Source organism: Macrobrachium nipponense, chromosome 6 (assembly GCF_015104395.2).
Source record: "Macrobrachium nipponense isolate FS-2020 chromosome 6, ASM1510439v2, whole genome shotgun sequence".
In the NCBI taxonomy this organism is placed as follows: domain Eukaryota; kingdom Metazoa; phylum Arthropoda; class Malacostraca; order Decapoda; family Palaemonidae; genus Macrobrachium; species Macrobrachium nipponense.
This window is the reverse complement of record NC_061108.1, coordinates 106,764,338-106,785,567: the sequence shown is the minus strand read 5'-3', so window position 1 is coordinate 106,785,567 and position 21,230 is coordinate 106,764,338. Positions and strand designations below refer to the sequence as shown.

General features: G+C 33.9%; 1 protein-coding gene across 1 annotated transcript in view; it reads right to left on the bottom strand.

Moving 5' to 3' along the window:
- LOC135216834 (uncharacterized) overlaps positions 1–17,218 on the bottom strand; it is a 128,405-nt gene extending 111,187 nt beyond the window's left edge. The window contains exon 1 of the mRNA XM_064252340.1: positions 16,628–17,218. Within this exon, the coding sequence (XP_064108410.1) occupies positions 16,628–16,724 (97 nt within the window). The 5' untranslated portion in view covers positions 16,725–17,218. The remainder of the gene's footprint in view (positions 1–16,627) is intronic.
- Positions 17,219–21,230: the final 4,012 nt, after the last annotated feature.

Here is a 21,230-nt window from a genome sequence, read left to right as displayed (position 1 = left end):
GATTTTTCACTGATCCTTGTACATGCGAACGCGACTTTCACCTCCAGCTAGCAACAGTGACCATCACTGGTTTATGTTACTGAACGCACAGTTGGTTAGTATACACTTTAACAGTAACTCTTGACGACGTACCTTCGTTGATATGGAGACTGAATACACCAAAACAAACTATCCACAAACATAAAACCAGATTGCATACGTTATGATTCATCCTATCATGGCATCAAGAGACCCCAGCTGTCATGAACACAATCCATCATCAGCTACAATGCTTTCAGGAATTTCTGTTTTCCTTCTAATAATCAACAACAGCACTTGCAACTGGAATGGAATTTGTATTGTGTTTCAGTAAAACAGTAGGCATTTCCCGCTTGACTGAACTTCGTATGTTATTACAACTTCTTTTCCCTCATAAAATGCATTTATAGATATTTATTCCTTACTCGGGCGTCACTATTACCGAATATCCTCCGTAGAACTCAATTCTTACAGCATAGTAGAGTTTGCATCCCTTACAACTTTCTGACGTTTCCTTCATTATTCTTGCTATTAGCGTGACTGATTTTGATTTGTTTCGTCATAAACACACTAACAAACATATTTCGCTTTCTGCCAGCAATCTTTTCTGGATTCACATTTCAGAAGTCCTTTCATATTAGTTTTCAGTCATTCAGAAACGTTTGCTAACCGCTTTTTATTGCTGAATGTAAAGGTAATCGATGATAGAGAGGAAAGTTAAAAATATAGTTTATATTAAGCAAGGTTTAATACGATAAGGTAAAAACCAATAATATAATATAGGTATTTTGTTTCAAATTCTTCTTGATTATTTGTTTTTCGTGTGCTGGGAAATTTATTGATACCAACTCGTTTTGCTCGTAAATGCAACCGAACTAATCAAGAATGAATTATACAAGGACCTCATTGAAAGTATGTATTCGTCAATAAATAACTTCTAAGAACTTTCAATCCTATTATAAGCCTAATTTGTGATGCCTTTCTTAAGGTCCAGATTTCCAACGCAACTGCCCCGACGGCGAACAGGTCTGGGAGGCACCAAATGGTATCCCTTTGTACTAATACCTGTCAGCAAAGGAGACTATTCTACGTTGGTGGCCTTAAGAATAGAAGATTAATTGTACCTCCGGTATCGGTCAAAAAAAAAAATAATGATAAATATCACGGGAGAAGACATAAAAGCAGTTAATAAAAATATATACATATAGATCGTCATAGATATACATATAGATCGTCACAATCCTAAAAAGGATAAGATTATGGTTCAGTTCTTAAACTTCAGAGGCAAGGACAGAACTTCAGCAAATCTCTTACCTAATAAATCAAGAAGATTGAAAGATATATTTATACATAAAGATTGGTGTAATTAAAGGAAAGATCCATACACAGTAGTTCCCTGGGTTTACCCGAGCACTGTGTGCGGGTAAACACAGTGGCTGGATCTTTCCTTTAATTACAGAGATTTGTATACAAATCTATTTCTTAATGTTCTTGATTTACCAGGTTAGAATTTTTTCCATTTTTTTCTTTATTTTTTTTAACATTTCGTGCAACTCCTTTCCATGCACAAACCCCATATCCATCAGTTAGCAGACCAAATTTGACAAAGATAATGTTAATGATAACATCTTTTTCTTACTGAATTACTAAGTAACAAAGCAATACTATTAATACGGAAAAATGTATGACTCAGAACTTCATAATTTGCATGTTCATTATGTTATTGAGGAAATATAGACCTGAATGACATGTGAAGTTCTTACAGATAATGAATATTTATTGGTATTTCAAACTGGGGAAAAAGGGTTGAATATTTTCTTTTAGAAATTCTAGAATTATTTACAATTAAGGGTTGCTTGCTCTGCACAATTTTCAGTTTCTTACGAATTCATCTTATCTTTCGTTACTTCAAAATGATCCCAGGCATTTACGCAAAATGTAATACATTCGCTCATCTTTTTTTTTATGTAAACCGTTGTTATCACTTTCTTTGAAATCATTAGAAATTACAAACCTCGGTTACAACATTTTTAGACGGCCAAACTAGTTTTTTTTCCCTTTCTTCTCTATTTGTGTTTCTTTTTAAGATTCCTTCAAGGCGAATGAGCAAGATCTCTGGAACGGAAAAAGAGAAAAATTCTCTTGAGCGGAAAGATGAGGAGGAGGAATTCCCTGATTTTTTAAATGTGCGCTTCATCATCTATTAGAAGTGACTTCGTGGAATTCTACCTCAAACCAACACGGATTTAGCTAAAAACTTCACTATTTGCGATATCCGTAATAACATAAAACTATTATATAATGTTTAAAAAAGGCATAGCTAAATGGAACAGGCCTGGTTTAGTTTGTGTATAAACGAATAGGTGACGCGCGAAGGATCAAAAATGATAATTTGATGAAGTTAAAATTTAATTAAACCAGTTTCAAATGGTTTTGAGTGACATAACTGGATAAAGACAAGTTTGCATATTCACTGCCAAAATCAATAGACGACCTTACATTCGGACAGATAAAGCTACGTTCGAATCATTATGAAAAGGTTAACGATCCAAACCGTATTTTCTCACACACAGAAGTCATCAGTCAAACACTTTTTGTATTAACAAAATTACTTAGGTACTTAATAATTCAGTAAAACTAAATTTATCATTGTAATTATTCTTGTAAAAGTCGGTCAACTTTCTTATGTACGTTTGAGCATTTAGAGGACTTTCTTTACACCTGAAAAAAGAAACATTTTAAAATTCCAAGAGAACTTCACCAAACATCGTGACCAGTAAATCAAGGCTACTTATTTAACTTTATACATGATTCCGTTTTGTTAATAGGAAAGTTCCATCCACGGTAGTTACCTACGTTTACCCAAACACAGTCCGGATCGCTAATCTTTCCACAATGACTCGAATGTAGCTTTACCAGTCCGAATGTGCTATCATACAACGATTTTGTCACTGAACATGTAAACTCGTCTTTATCTAGTTATCACGCTCACAACCAATTGAAACTGGTTTAATTCAATTTTAACTTCATCAAATTATCATTTTTGATCATCCATGTATGACGTGTCCGTTTATTACACATAAATTAAAGCAGACTCGTTCCATTTAGCATAGCTTTTTTAACGTTGAATATTTTTATTTATCACTGATATTTTAAATAGTGAATTTTTAGTTAATCCGTTTTTTAATCGTTTTTTTAGTTACAACCTTTTTTTAGTTAAACTCCTTTTTATTTAAATACTTTTTTTAGTTAAAAACCTTTTTTAGTTAAAACATTTTTAGTTAAAAACCTATTTTAGTTGAATTTGTATTTAGTTGAATTCTTCTTTTTAGTTAAATCCTTTTTAGTTAAATTTTTGTAGCTGAAAACATTTTTTAGTTAGATACATTTCTCAGTTAAATCCTTTATCTACTAATAGATGATGAAGTGCATCTCTAAGAAATCACCGAACTCCTGTTCCTTATCTTTTCGTTCAAGAGAATTTTTCTCTTTTTTTCGTTCCAGAGACCTTGCTCATTCACCGTGAAATTGTGAGGAATCTTAAAAAAGAAACACAAATAGAGAAGGACGGAAAAAACTAGTTTGCCCGTCTAAAAAAGGTTTAACCCAGGTTCGTACTTTATAATGATTTCAAGGAAAATGATAACAACTGTTTACATTAAGAAAGATGTGAGAATACTTTGGATTTTGCGTAAATGTCTGGTATCATTTTCATGTGAAGAAACATGAAATTAACATATTATACATATATAATATATATATATATATATATATATATATATATATATATATATATATATATATAAAACCGGAATTCTTGTACAGACTGAACAATCCTCAACTATAAAACGCTTAAGAATTTCTAAAATAATAGTAATAATAAGAGACACTTTTTTGTGAAAATACATATTAACGCTCATTATCGTTATGAAATTCAAATGTCATTCCGGCATATATTTTCTGATTAATAATATCATAAATATCCAAATTACAGAGTCCTAAATTTAATCATATTAACAGTATGGCTTAGATACTTAGTAATTCATTAGGGAGAAGATTTGATCATTGATATAATTTTTGTAAGATTACATGTTATGAATTAAGAATTGCTAAATAAATTATAATGCTTATGATTAAGCTACGATTACGACTTTCTTGACCGGAGTAGCAGAAAGAGTTGTGTCATCGTTAACAAGCGACCACCCTCTTTCGTGACAGATCGTTTGTGTTCTGAATTCCTTTGTAATCTTTGTTAACGAATCATGAGTGGTTCAGGATGTAAATACCTGACACAGATTGGTTCCTGAACTAAAAGGACGTATATGTGAATGGTCTCTAAGCTGCTATTCCAAATTAATATCTTAGTAACGTATGTAATTCAACTTTCCTCAAAGAAATTTAGGTCTCAAACAAAAGACTCGACCAGATTTATCGATCTCTTATGCCTCCAATTCCAGAATGTGGTGTTTCCAGAATGATGACTTTAACCTTCCAGGACTGGTAATTTTACTTCCAAAATAGGAATTCTACTACCAGAATGTGAAACTCTAATTCCAGAATGGGAAATTTTTTGCCTTTTTCTGTTTTCATAGCCAATGGGCTTGATTTTGGAGAGTCATTCCTACCTCATTTACCTCACCAAAATAGTTATCAGGTGTTTACAAAAAAAAATGAGAAAGCATTTGACATATATCCCTACGTAAGTGGAAGTGTAAAATAATTTGGAAGAATTATTACCATTGTTTATGGTACGTATATTTAAGTTTGTAAGTCTTATATTTCTTCAAATTGAACTAATTCCTACATTATGAAATTCCGTGGTTTATCATATATAGTAAAATAATATTTCACATTTTTTTTCATAAAATCAAGAGATGAAAAAAGTATTCAAATCATGATGATAGTTGAGAGAGATTGCAAAATTAGTTGATATATAATATAAACAAATTATCTAATTAGGCCACCGATTGGTACGTGTTTCAAAGGCGTCGGTGTGTGAGTGGGCTGTATTATGTACTACATTCAAGTTGGAGTGAGAGTGCTTGCTCGTAAGGGTCCGGAGCATATTCCTTAAGCATTTACTTCCAGTTTAACTGCAATATAACTAAAGCGCATCCGGACATCGCAAACATCCGCCAAGCCTGAACAGTGAGCAGTCTATCCATCGAGAAGGCCGATTCTCAGAAAAAGTTACGTTTCTGCCTCTGCCAAAATCCATCCCAGTGATGCCAGAAAAGGTTTTGAGAAAATCACAAAGCAATTTCTGTTTAAATCTGCCAACAGAGAGACACAAAAACACATCATGTAAAAACAATTTTTCATGCTACAGTTAATACGTTGGATCCCTCAGTTTCCACGTACAGTATCTTATATATCAGTCACTATTACACAAAACAAACTATTCTTCCAAATAACACATTTCATGGAAACAATTAGAATGTTTCATTTTTACCCTGCTAACAGGCCTTTAAACACTTCAGACGCCTTTTCCTCTCTCTCTCTCTCTCTCTCTCTCTCTCTCTCTCTCTCTCTCTCTCTCTCTCTCTCTCTCTCTCTCTCTCTCTCCCCTCTCTCTCTCGTCCCAAGGCAATTACTGGTACTTTTAATCCATCATCTTTTCCATTCTGGAAAAATTAGGACACTTAATTTGCAAAAGCCGCCTGCTCGTCATCTCCAAGAGCACTTGAAGTACTTGACACTCCCACTTCCAGCTTTAGAACGTCGGGTCGCAAGAGAGGAGAAGAAAGAGTAAACAAATGGGAAACATTTATAAAATGAGGACAAATCTTGGCAGTGTGATTTCAGGAATATAGTAAGCCGCTGAGGAAGTGCGCCAAACAAACGCCCGTTACCAGTAATACCTGTGAAAATGCGAATAATCTGCCCGGCGAAAGCCGGTATAAAAAATGCTCGCTATTAATTGCGCCCGTGGAGATGGGGAAAATCACTTTACGGGAAAAGGAAAAAATCCGTATTGGCATTTTTATTTCCTGGAAGAGCATAAAAGGAAAATAATGTTTTGTTGTTTATATTTCGGAAAAGACCTGACTCGCGTATTGTCAGTTAACTCGTGAGAATGGTAAGCGAATCTAAAAATTTGTACTATAAATTCGAAAAGCGATAAATATTTAGTCGTTACAAATTTTTACGAGTGAAATTTATTAAATAGTTTCAGCTTGTCAGTTATATTTTCGGAATGGAAAACTTTTGCCTTTGCCAACAATTTTCCAGACAATAAAAAAAAAAAATCGAACTTATTCTCCACACTGCAGTAAATAAATATAAAAAGACAGAAAATGTTCAGAACAGAAATTATGATAAAAAGAAGAAACTAGGGATAGTGACTTACCATATAAGACTCGTAAAAAAAATTCCGTTATTAGTATTATTATTATATTATATAGAAATATATAGCCTTTCAGTGTCTCAGCAGGTAATTAGCGACGAGAATTCTAGCCCCAGCCTATTTCTCTACCCCCTGCTGACGCTGTTATCCACATATAAATGGGAGGATCAGTGAAAAGTAGGCCAGAAATTAATCCACGGACATAGGCAACGTAATCCCACTAATTCCAATAGCGGAGGTGGCTTCGAAGACAAATATAAATAATGGTCATTAACACATTAATACCTCAACTGGATAATCGTGGATGAACTTACAGTGCAAAAGTCTCTACAATATTAGCGCCTCATAAACTTATGAAATTGGTTCAGAAGCCATATATCGAACTAACCTACAAGTACATCTCTTAGTGTCGAAATAAAAATGAAGGATGATATAGACACTTTCAAATTGGTGCGAAAGGACGCAGACGATATTCTCATCTAATAAAATAATTTCCTTAGTTTGACCAAGGAAATTGATCATCATTACAAAAATGAACAAGATTTTGGATGGAGGAAAGTAAATCTAACTTTTCATTCTTCTTCTGAAATTATAAAGAAAGAAACTTAACTTATGGCCGTAAATACAAGCTACATAGATGCATGCATTCAGCATTCTTATAAATTTACGTCCACGAGGTTGCTTGCGTGTGTATAAAGTATGCAAAATGCAGCATTATGCAAACACCGCACCGTCCTTGAGCCAAGTTCATGAAGTATTCCTTAGCATAAACCATTACAGCATTGTTATTTCAAAAACGAAACTGAAATTTCATGGCAAATGGAAACCTTTGTGGGAAACGAATGCTAACGACGTAGTAGGGGTATGAAATACTATGCAGCTCTTGGAAAGACTTTCGTGTGATTTCGTAAATACTAGACACTTTTTATATTGCTGCAGGAAAGTGGAATGGAAATGAGAATATTTAGCAATGAATGAATGAATGAATGAATGAATGAATGATATATATATATATATATATATATATATATATATATATATATATGTATAATATATATATATATATATATATATATATATATATATGTATATATATACATACATACATATATATATATATATATATTAGTATGAAGAAAATTAGCAATGAATGAATGAATGATACACACACACACACATTATATATATATATATGTGTGTGTGTGTGTGTGTGTGTGTGTGTGTGTGCGTGTGTGCATGTATGTATGTAGGTATGTATGTGTTGGGTGTGTGGGTTTAACAATAAATACAGAGCAAAGTGTGTTGTAGGATATTGTTCTGAGAAAGTAAATGTATTGCGAGAGTAATGGATTGATATAAGTAGATAAACGTAAGTTTCGAGAAGGAAGTGTGTGTGTGTGTCTGTGTGTGGATCAAGTGTTTGTTATGAAACATGTAGTATGTCAGATGACTGAGAGTAATCAGACTGAATGGTGTGTGGAATGCACAGACATCGAGAAAACTTATGGTAGAATTGTCAGAGATGTATAATGGTGGGTGCTGATGATGTTTGATGTTGAATGTAATTTGTGAGGTTAACTGAGCTTTTCATGCAAGTGAGAGCATTTTGGGGTATTCAAATATTTCGATGGAAAAATAGTAATAGTAGATAATCCTTTATAATGATAGGTGAATCACACAATTGTGGTAAGGTTTGTTATCGGAAGACAAAGATAAGTGGTATGAAGGAACTGGTAAACCAACCCTCCTATGCAAAAAGTAACTTTGGATGTTTAATAAAAGGCAAGAAGTTAAAACTGGGAGAAAATGTGTCGTAAGAATTGAAACTGTGGTGAATGGTAGCAAAAATGTTCATGAGTTCGATAGACTAATAAAAGCAGCATATAATTTCCGAGGTGTTTAACTGTACTGAAAATGATTGATTCATTTGATTATAGGTCTTTTTACATAGATTGTACACTTTTTTTCTGAGTTTTTGTTTTCATATTTTCTTAGCCTTTTATAGTAAAGTTTATCTATAGCTTAACTGTGATATGAGAGATCAAATGCTCATGTTGGTCACCAACCAAAATAAAAGCTTAGTGTTAACAACAGAGCTTGTAATAAATGGTCTGGTGCAAGCAGCAGAGAGCCATGGACAGGTGAGTTGGGGGGGGAGTGGAATAAAACCTGCGTCTGTGATATAAATGGTCTGGTGCAAGCAGCAGAGAGCCATGAGACATGGTGAGTTGACTGGTGGAATAAAACCTGCGTCTGTGATCTATGTTGTGTTAAAAATTTTACTATTTTTCAAAAAATAACGAACATTCTAAGTTTGATATTATCATGAATATTCTAAAGCATGTGTTTCTCTTATTTGGAATATCACTTCAACTAATGTTATTACTTTCAAAGTAGCTAGTACTCAACATTATTATTATTATTATTATTATTATTATTATTATTATTATTATTATTATTATTATTATTATTACTTCAGGACACTCGGAACCATCGTGGGTAGATTGTTTTAAGGAAATTATTATAACAATAGAGAATTCTTTAGCCTTCAAGAACTGCTGCCCATTCGTCAAAACAAATATAAATGAAGGTTACCCTTGAGACTATTTATATATGCTGTCCTTACAGATCTCTCCACCGGGCGTCTATTCCCAAGAGTAATCTTCACCAAAATTGCCTCTGACGAAGAGGACAGTAGCCTTCATAGGCTAAAGAATTCGGTATTGTTATAATTACGCGCTTCATGTATATAATATCAAAGATGGGACTTATTATTTTCAACATTTTTTCAGGACGTGATTGCTCTTTCCATGCCTTACTTATAAAGTAAGGGATTAATCAATTAATAAGTCACTATATAAATTTTTCCCCTTCGCAGGGGTGGTTTCAGATAAGAACAGCCTCACAGGGGCTCACCTAGTTTCTTGGGATGAGGATAGATTCACATCAACCTTGCATTTGATGTCTAGGCCCGTCCCTTACTACGCTCCTGATTGAATGTTGATAAGCCAATGACAGGACTGGAAACTCTCAGTCTCTGGAGAGAGTTCACATAGGTAAGATGTATGTTCCATTTCTCCTGAGGGATACGTCTTTCAAAAGTATCCTTCAGGAGAACTGGAACATACATCCTGCCCATGTGAACTCTCTCGAGAGACTGAGTTTCCAGCCCTGCGACTGGCTTATCATCAGCCAATCAGGAGCGTCGTAAGGGATGGGCCTAGACATCAAATGCACGCTAGCCTCGTGGCCTGTACAATCCTGGTTAAGACAACCCCACCGTCTAACGACCAAGTACACTTTACCTGCTTAGGTAAAATGAAACACACTGAATTTAAGACTGAACTGGCCTATAGAACTGTCCCCGCCAAGGAGTCGAATCCGGGTGCTCTCACTTGGTACACAGGAATGGCATTGATAATCCAACATGACGCGTATCATTATTATTATTCTGTAAAATAAAACTACTGCGAAGGCTTTGTCTGCTGGGGTTGGAGCCCTGCATATTGGTATGTTGATCATCCACCCTCCTATCATCAAACAGACCAAATTGCAGGCCTCTAGCTTAATAGTTTTAGTTGTAATTAAGGTTAAAGCTAGCCATAATCGTGTGTGGCTGAAAGCTTCATGGGCCACTGCTCATACAGCATTATACAGAAAACTTGATTGCGCCGAAGAAACTTTAGCGCCCTTTTCACTCATTATTATTATTGTCACTTCCACAAAAAAAAATATATTCTGGTAACTTTGGTTATAAACAATAACACAGAATTTTCGTCCGTATATTCACACCAAGGACTGGATGACCGATAGAAATATACTTTTAATGGCGCATAGACATAGTAATGAGGATTTTAGAATTAGAGGATATTATCGGTATCATCTTAATTACCAAATATTTCCGATATCAATTAACCCTCATGAATGGTTTGTAACCAATTAGTTTTAATGATGAAGACATTGCTCTTTGGAGATGATTATCATAAACCTAAAAAAGAATTACTATTTTTAACAGAGGCTTTATGAATATGTCCTGTTAATATAATAGTCCGGTAAATTTAATGAGATATCTCTATAATCGCGTTTTTAATGGTACACTTGCAAAACCTTAGTATCTACTTGTTACGAAAATCACGATGAAATCTGTTCATTAACTTCCATACAGATTTTCTGAACTAAGTTTCTTATTTTATATACCGGGTTTCAATAATGTACATAAACTTAAAAACTCATTCTTTTCGTGCAGTTTAAAAGAACTAGCGGAATGAATAGGATTATCTTTGGAAGCAAATTTCTCTCTCTCTCTCTCTCTCTCTCTCTCTCTCTCTCTCTCTCTCTCTCTCTCTCTGTAATCATTCCCACTAACTGAACCATCGGCTACTCTTTGCCAAGCATCTCATAAAATGAAAATGATTGTGGCGATATAGAAAGTTTTAGTCTGGACTAATTACTTCGAACTTTTCGAGATTGCTTCTTAAAACTGTAGTCTGAGCACTTATATTCCCTGGAAGAGCATATACATACTATATATAATATATATATATATATATATATTATATACTAATATTATATATATATATATTATTATATATATATATTATAAATATATCTATATATATATAATATATATAATATTAATTTGTTATATAAAGGGAAGATAAAGGGAGAGAGAGAGAGAATGTTAGTCCAAGTATAATGCATAGAAGGGAACAGCACACTCAAAAGTGGACCCATGAATATAGAAAACTTTTCCCGATACATATGTTTTAACAAACAATCATAGAGCAAACACTCGTCAATTAGCTTAAGAAGGAATACTGGAAAAAAGTCAGACCAGAAAATAAAGCGATGACCAATATCTTTTTAGTGTTTGCATTAGTGACAATAATTAATACTGTGCAAAAAACATGTATTCAATTACTTCTCTACCCTACGGATTAATGGTAATAAATATTACTGACACTTCAGAATACGAAAACATTGTTGCCCGTGGAATCTGATTTCAATTTGTTATGCAAATCGTCTAAGATCCTCTAATAAATTGGGAAAAAATCTATCACATCCCCATCACTCTAAATACATCAGAATATGTAAATTCACCTAAAGGGAGAGACAATTTCCATTTTAATGGATTACGCATCAGTGTTATGTATGTCTAAGTAATAACTTCTCTTTCTCTCTCTCTATGTCTTTATCTTTTTACATTAACCGTCCTGTCAATAGAATTGCATAACGGACTCGTATCTCAATGTTACAGCCTTTTGTACTAGAAAGTAACTAACCCTTATAGCATTTTTCCTTACCCGGGACTTTTGTAGAGTAAATAGCAATGCTTTTATGTAATGACTGACAGTAATATTCTCTTTCGTGTTGGTATGCTGAAAGTCAATGTTTACGGAACCTTTTGTAACGGAAATGTTTTCTTAATGACAGGTTAAGCTAATCATTTGTTTACGAAGCGAAGCCATCAAATTTTCATCTTATTTTGAGCCAATGACTCATTTTACACACAGACGGGCACACGCACAAACATACACAACACACACACACACACAAACTCACACACATACATACATATATATATATATATATATATATATATATATATATATATATATAATGTATACGTACGTGTACACCCCCCAACCACCACACACACACACACACACACAACACACACACACACACACCACACCACACACATTGATTATATATATAGATATATATATATATTTATATATATATATATGATATATATATATATATATGTAAATATGTTTTCTTAATGGCAGGTTAAGCTAATCATTTGCCCCTTTTACGAAAAGCGAAGTCATCAAATTTTCATCTTATTTCATCCTATTTTTGAGCCAAGTGACTCAGTTTACACACAGGCGGGTACACGCACAAAACACACACACACACACCACACACACACATGTATATATATATATATAATATATATATAATATATATATATATATATATATATATATATATATATATATATGATACGGATAATCTAATTTTATCATCAGTTTTCTGGATCAAAACTATTATCTGATTAATCTTAGAGATTTATTGTACAGCAAATTCCTTTGTAATCCCTTAAAACGGGGATTTTCACTGTGTAATACCAATAGTCCAGCAGAGTTGGAGACTTTGAATTATCGCTAAGGTTAATAAAATAAAAAAAACTCCTATTTCACACATTTCGAAAAATCTGGGATTTCAGTATAATGGCTTTCACGGGGTAAGATGTTTTCTATAGCCTTCACCTTACTTAGAAAGCCTCGTTTAATGTAAGAGCTATTATATAGGAAAAGTGTTTATGTCGGCACAAACAATCAGCTTTCTCCTCTCAGAAAGGCTCAGGTCACTGAAAGGCAGTATTTTAAACATTCTTTTTTTTTTATTTCTTCACACAAACACTGCTGTCTTCTAGTTAATATCTCCGTCTGTCAGTGACACTATCGAAATGCAATATATGACAAATACAGCTTATTTCTTCTTTTCAAAATCACTTCCATTGGACGCTGTATATGCTTTGAAAATATTGCATGTAGAATAACCATTGTAAAATGGAAATAACGATTTGATTTCTTATCCTCACTTATAACTTCGTTCATTCTCTATACTTCCCCCTTTCCTCACTTCATTATCCTCCTCGGTAAACTGCAAGTCTACAATCTTTATTATAAAGGCCTCGTTCCAAAAAAAGTTCTGACCCTCCGACCTCTTCGCAGAAATTCTTTCTGGACATCCTTTCCTTATGCTGGAGGCTTCCAGCGCCTTTGTTATTGTTTTATCTCACTCCAGATTTCAGATTCCAAATTCGCATCTTCCATTATCACGCGTCGTGTATCGAGGGCATGGAACATTTTCTCGCCACCTCTCGTCTCTCTTTGTTCTTCCAAAAAGTATTCACTCCTGTTCCTTTTCTATTTTCGTCACTTCCTTTATCCACTTTTCCTTTTCATTCTCTTTTCTTCACATGTATTACTTTTTTGTTTATCATCCTCTATATTGATTTTTACAGTAATTTCTTCCTAAAATCCTACGACCTATATTATATTTTCCAGGTTTTCGTACTATTCTCTAGATATTTCGGTAATTATAATTATTTCTTATACACAAAATTAGCAATGAACAAAGTAAACTACTTTGACCAACTAACAAGCTACTAATTACAGGGAATGAAGTCTCCATATGATAGCCTTACTATTGTTCCAAACACAAACTCGGAGAATGGCGTTATTTCCCCTGACGAAACTAATATCTCTTGATACCTCATCACTTTCATCCACCTTAATCTCTTCAGTGCTTTTTTTTTAAGTCCGAGAGCTATGTAAACAGAGACTTTTAATTTAGCTTAATCGAGATGTATGTACGATATTTCCGTGTGTATTTCGTAAATGTCATTTAAGAGTTTTTTTTCCGGTGGTATTCTGTAGATGAATCTTCCCCGGAAAGATATTGCTGTTGACCATCTGTTTTCAGAGCATTTGTCTACAGATCCGCGACTCGATTACGTCACCCTCTTCTCTAAATTGCTGCTCGCCTGCACAAACAGAGATTGGTAATTGATTATCTTGTTTACTCATTTCCCTTTGAGTACGTTTGTTCTGAATGATCTTGGATTGTCTTTCATTTAAATATTTTTATCTACTGATTCCCACAGTTAACAGTTTGCAATGATCAGAAATTTATTCTTTTCTCATCTGAAGTGACAAACGGACCGCATGGATATTTTTACAAATATCTTTATTTTTGATATTTGTGTGGCTATCGCTATTTCGATAAACTATTTTTGATCATTATTTTCAGAAGGGAATGCACTATATACTTTGATTTCGGAAAATACCAGGCAACAACTCCTTAATCCATCTTTTAAATGGTCTCTAAAGGAACTGGAAACGTCTACAATCCGAAACATAAGGTAGTTTGAAATTACTCACTTGACCCCTCTTCTGCCACCACGAGACTGGGTCTCATTGAAACCAGTAATCATTGTCGATTTACATAGAAATTAAATATTTCACGTTCCTTCACTTGCACTTCATCTCTCTCTCTCTCTCTCTCTCTCTCTCTCTCTCTCTCTCTCTCTCTCTCTTTCTATCGTTATTTCTAACTTTCGTGCAAATCACCAAAATCATAAAAATATGTAGCGCAATTTCGAGGAGAAATTCTTTCCATTGGCAGTCAAATTACCTCATTACTCAAGATCGGAGAGATTGGCGGTCTTTTAAAAGCCTGAAATCTCATGCAAATTTCATAAATTTAATTGTCGGTTCCTGCATTTCATTCGCTGTTCAAATTGCAACTATCTGGGATTTCGTCGATGGCTAGCAATAAGGCGGTAGTGCAATGAGTCTCTTTTAAACCTATAAATTTCAAGCAACGTTTATGCGTTTGTCTGTCAATTCTTGCATTTCATTCCTAATCGAAGTGATAACCTTACAGGGCTTTTTACTTTATTGACTGGTAAAATACGCAACGAACGTTTATGAGACGTTATCTGAGAACAAAAATTTAAGGGTATGCAAGCTATAACTATCTACTCTACCCGCGAAAGTATCAATGGCATCCACAAACGCAGTCACTCACAGATTAGATCTGAGTCTTTTTTACTATTCACTCTCGAGATCAAAACTGAAATCCACTGCAACATTATTATTATTATTATTATTATTATTATTATTATTATTATTATTATTATTATCATTCAGAATGTGAACACTATTTACATGGAACAACTCCCAAGTTGATAGGAAATACAGAAGGAAGAGCTTAGTCAATACAGATAATGAGTCCTAAAATTCTTTCCAGGTTTGTTGGACCGTTCGCCGTATACTACACAAACGCATTCAATCACAGACTGAATCTTGATCTTTTTCTCTTCTATGCAGTCCCTGAACCCTGGAAACCATTAAAACGTTATAGATGGTAAGTCGTAAAACTCTTTCCAGGTTTGCTGGCTCGTTCATCGTATCCTACACAACATGGTAATCAATCACAGATTAGATCCGGATTCTTTTCTGCTCAGTTCGTCACACCTGGAAACCACTGCAGCATTCTGATAAGTCAGTCATTCTAGATAAGTAAAATCCTTTCCGGGCTTACTGGATCGTCCGCCGTATCCTTTCATGACAGGAAGAGGATTTTATTCCAGAGATTGACAGGATGACATGGCTGCCTCCTTTCCCTAAACAAGGGCTAAACAAGCATTTCCTACGACGTGCCTTGCTTCGATTGCCTGGAACGCTCCCAGATGCAGTTAATCTCCTGGATTTCCGCGATGTTGCGTCGCTAACTGTGTTTTTCTTTTGGGATCTGTTCGAAATTATAATCTCGCTGTTTCTCAGGACCTTTTTTTTTTTTTTTTTTTGTCCTAATGGCTCTGGGTACACCCATTTCCTTCATCCAAGATGCATGAAGTTCATTCCGCTTACATGAATCTATTTTTCTTCCAGCTACCTAAATTCTCATCAAACTTAACGAGAGAGAGAGAGAGAGAGAGAGAGAGAGAGAGAGAGAGAGAGAGAGAGAGAGAGAGAGAGAGGCAAACAATATTAAAGTGTCAACTAAAATTGAGAGAGTGGGAGATTGTTATTTTGTGCACTTTTCTAATACAATGACATAAGCACACATTATCATCTGCAATTAATTCTGCTTATGTCGTCATAAAAATCATAAGAACTTATATTTTCTTCATGAAATTAGGACGTATTATGTACGTATATTCTTAAATGATATCTGAAAGGTTCCCTAAAGTATATATGATTAGCTAGTGATAACAAAAAGATCATTATGCAGTAAGGCGTAATTTGTGTCCTGTAAAGAAGAAACATAAATGTAAAGTCATAATTATTGCAAGATTGCTGGAAATTGGCGTTGATTCTATTATTTAAAAACAAAAGATAAAGGTGTTTTATCGACATGAATGCAAATAACCATTAAAGTTCATTGAAATGCAAATGCACTTCTATCCAACAAAAAATATTTTCAACGTCAGATGAAGATTTCCAGCGGCGTGTTTTTTTTATGAAACTTCCAAAAACGAGTAAATTTCATTTGCAAAAAAAAAAAATAAATAAATAAATAAAAATAAAGGACAAAACACGTACAGTTGTTTATATCCGAAAACTAAATTATTTCTTGAAACGACACAAAACGTTTCGTGAAAAAAACTTAAAACAATTAAATTCAGCAACATTCATTATCTTGAATTTATGGCAAATGAATGAAAATTGTTCTGGTACTTACTGGTTACAGCCCAGATGGCAAAAAGGGGAATCCAACTGAGAATCATTACGGTGTTCTTCCTTAGACGATTCAGCAATAATCCGATGTGTTTACTCATTTCTTAACAACCCCCTGTCTTTTCTTGTCGATGTTGGGAGACTTTCTTACTGAGAGGACGATCGTACAGATTTTCAAACAGTATACAACATCGCCGTGTCCTCTAAAACGTAAGTACGTAGGAAGCTTTTCGTAGATATGTCAGTGGCAATTAAAACTCTATCATTGTCATTGCGTATCCATAAAGCTGTTAAAAAGTTTATCATTCCTCGGTTCGCTCCCAAGCACAAAAAATGAAAAAGAAATAAAAGAAACGGAAAAACATCAAGTAAATGGGCAAAAAATCCACGGCATAAAAACCAGAGAAGGGTCAAGAATATGGCATCTGCAAAAATGAATGACGGCAGCGATGCCCTTCCTGTCAACTCGCGAAAGGTTGATCGAAGAGAAAGAATCACCTGTCCGCTACCTGTCCCACGCCTTTCTGAGGCCGAACTGAGGTCCTGGACAGGCCCGCCACCAACCTTTTCCAGCCCGAGGCCCGAGGCGTACTGGAGTCTGGCCCAGTCCTGCCTCTCTCACTCTCCAGAGACTCTTTCCCGCCATGTTCCCAATTTACTGTTCCGACAGTTTTACTGATTTTTTCTTTTTCTCTCTTTTTTTTTCTAAGTCATGATCGTTCCACATATTCTTTAATCGTTTATGCTTTCGTTCTTTCGCTCTCGTTTTGTCAGTCAATCTTTTTTTTTTTTTTTTTATTCGTCTATTATTATTTTTAACGCTACTCTACGTCATGTTCGTACTTCCCCTTTTTATTCTCTCTCTCATTCTTTTATGTTTTTTATAGGCCTTAAAGAACCCTTAATTTTCAATCTCATTCCATCCTCGCTCTTTCTCTCTCTTTCCTCATTCCTTTCTTTGACCTTATTTCGCCCGTCTGCTATGGTCGTGCCCCGTTTGCCAAACCCATCTGCGCATTCGTTTCGTTTCTTCTTATGCCCTGAATGCTTTTCTCTTTTCCTTTTCTCCAATTCGTGGACATGGATAAGGACTGTCAGCAGAACAAAATGCATTATTTTGTTTTATTTATCAGTCTCTATTGGTAATTTTCTCTTTAAATAAAAAGCTATAAGGATTATTTTGCTCCACTTGTACTGGCTTTAATTATCATTAATTCTTTTATTTAATGAAAAGGATGGGTTCTTTTATATTCGTCTTCATTCATTCACTTCGACATTTCGATCGTATAGCTTTCTGAACTTCCTCTTGTTTTTCTTTTCGTAACATGTTGTGATGATTTGCTTTTGAGGAAAGAATTTCTCCCTTTACTATTCTTAAACTTTGCAACTAAGATTCCGACCAAATGTAAGGTTCGCATCAAATTTTCTATTTTCTTCAAACACTTATTTCTATTCCTGAACAAAGAACCCAACAGATAAATTTTGATCCATCCCCTGTCAACCCTTCATTCACAAATGATTATTTTTTGTGAAAAATAAACTTGCTCTCAATCTCTATTCATTAAAAAAAAATACTGATTATCAATTTTTAAACTGGTAGAGTGACGTGACATGAAAATCCCGTGTTCTGTAATAATCGAATCCAACAACAGAACGAGTGGCGACAATTTTAAAATATAAAAAGGAAGTTCCGAAAAAAAAAAACACACACACACACACACACTTGATAATGCCAGACAATTCAAAACACAGAAGAGGAAACACATCAGTAAGCCAATAAAATGTATAAGTAAGTTTTTGCGTACAAAATATGCCGTATTTTGTAGTCTCATAAGAAATTACGTAACATATGCAGCCTACAAAAACACTCAAGGGAAAAAATTAAAGCTAAATCAGCTAAGCTATGGGACTCAAATTATAAAAGATAGGTCTCCTGTACGAAACCCTACCCTCTAACTATTTCCATGGCAACTAACATGAGATTTGACTATTCATCACCTCCCAACTTGCCCGAATAGCTTAGATCTACCAGGAAAAGGTAGCTGCTAGAAATGGTGGGCGTTTTTTTTTATTTTATCTTAAGCCCCAGAAATAACATAGACTCAGCAGCATTGTCCTTCCATCCTTTGCTACAAGTCCAAAGACTTATTTTATAAATGCGCGTGCACAAACATATATATATATATATATATATATATATATGTGTGTGTGTGTGTGTGGGTGTGTATATATATAATATATATATATATATATATATATATATATATATATGTATGATATGTATGTATGTATGTGTGTAATTATAATATATAATATATATATATATATATATATATATATATATATATATATATATATATATACTATATGTATGTATGTAATTATGTATAAATAGTATAGATAGACAGATAGATATTTATGAGTTCTCGTACATAAGTTTAGACCTCACTTGGTCTCTGAAAATCAACTTATTATAATTGTATTCATGAAACAAAACTTAAATAAACTAGCATAACAGGAATATCGCGAACCTGTGTAATCATATTCGTGCTAGTTAAGATAATTTCTACTTTTATAAATTTCCAGTATCTGTAACGATCCCACAAAATACAAAATTATTAGTTAATGTGTCCTTAGAATCATTAGGCAGGCCTTTACTATTTAACACTGAATTCACACGATGAAAATACTCATTACTCTCTGAGCAAGTTTTAATTGACTGTATATGTTAATTCATTTGCATGACTCACATTTATTCGGCAGGCATAAATAAAATCGGATATCGCACTCATTATCACTGCTGACGAATGAGCTGTGAGGAGGTCACTGTAATTATTCATGTAAAAATCAGGTATATCTCATAAATGACATTCATTTTTCTTATCACGTTGAACACAAATTTTGCCCAGATATTCCCTTCTTTCCGTTCATCTTAACAGCAATTTCTACTAGTTGATATATTTGTACATGACTTATATCATATCCATAAAGCACGTGAATGAACGTAATATCAAAGTGAAGTGCCTAGGATATGAAGAATGGTAGCGTGCAGTTAAAAGGGCTTTTCTGTGGTTGCATAAAGGGATTCTGTTCTGTGGATTTTATTCTATTCAAGGGCCATTCTGGATTCTGTTGTAAAAGGATGAGTGTAAAAGTGAAGAATCTTGGTTTTGGAAAAATAACCTTGCATTCTTTTCTTATCCGCCAGACACATCCCAAAACCTAACAATCACGTAACTTTGCTCTCTATACAGAATAAACAAACTTAGCCAAAGTACACATACAGACAAATAGAAAGACACACACACAAATACATACATACATACATATATATATATATATATATATATATATATATATATAAAATATATATGTGTGTGTATATATACATTTATATATATATATATATATATATATATATATATATATATATACATACACTCACACACACATACACACACACACACACACACACACACACACACACATATATATATATATATATATATATATATATATATATAATATATATATATATCAAATCAGGCGTTGACTGAAGGAAACAGGCCAATCTACATAGTTTTTTATTCCAACGTTTCGTAATAACATTTATTACATCTTCTGGGAATCTGTCAATAATTAAAATTAAAATAATAATATTATAAAACAATCTTAAATTTACTAAAAAATTAAAAAATTGTAAAAAGACTAAAATTTACTAACAAATATACAATTACAGAAAATTATTATTTAAAAAGCTGGAACCGCCAACCAACCTTAAGTTAAGAGAGAGAAAGACTGAATGATAGGAGACAACAAAAAAGGAGACACGTTAACTAAGGTACAGTTGGATGGAGGAGGTTTGGGTATTCAACTGGGGAACCAGCTGCTTAATGAGTAATGACTCTAAAATGGGTAATTCTTGGGGGTTTGGTGTTTGCCCTATAATGCAAAAAATCGTCTCTTTCGATATGTGTTTTGCAGATTTTTGCATGGTTCCTGATATTTGAATGTTCAGGGTTGGAGAGCCTACTTCCTGTTCGAAAGCTTATTCCACGATGAGAATCGATTCTGACCTTCAGTAACCTCTTCGTAGATCCCACGTAAGTTATACTGTATCACATTTCCGTGATTCACATACATATTTCGAGCTACAATGTCCTTTAATATCTAATTCGCTCTACCTCGGAATTAATATATTTTCATATATGCTTAACCGAAGGGGAATTTCTTTCTCGATAATAGACTTGCCTGGACCTGGGCGCGAACCCATGGATCCTTTCAAATCCAGGAACGTCAGTGAAGCGGTGGTGTAGTAGGTAAAAGCTTCACTGACGTTCCTGGATTTGAAAGGATCCATGGGTTCGCGCCCAGGTCCAGGCAAGTCTATTATCGAGAAAAAAATTCCCCTTCGGTTAAGCATATATGAAAATATATTAATTCCGAGGTAGAGCGAATTAGATATTAAAGGACATTGTAGATCGATATATATAAATATATATATATATATAATATATATATATATATATATATATACCTATAAGAGAAAGCTCAAGAATCTCTACGTACTTACCTCTTTTCACGAGGTACTATCAGCAATGAATTAC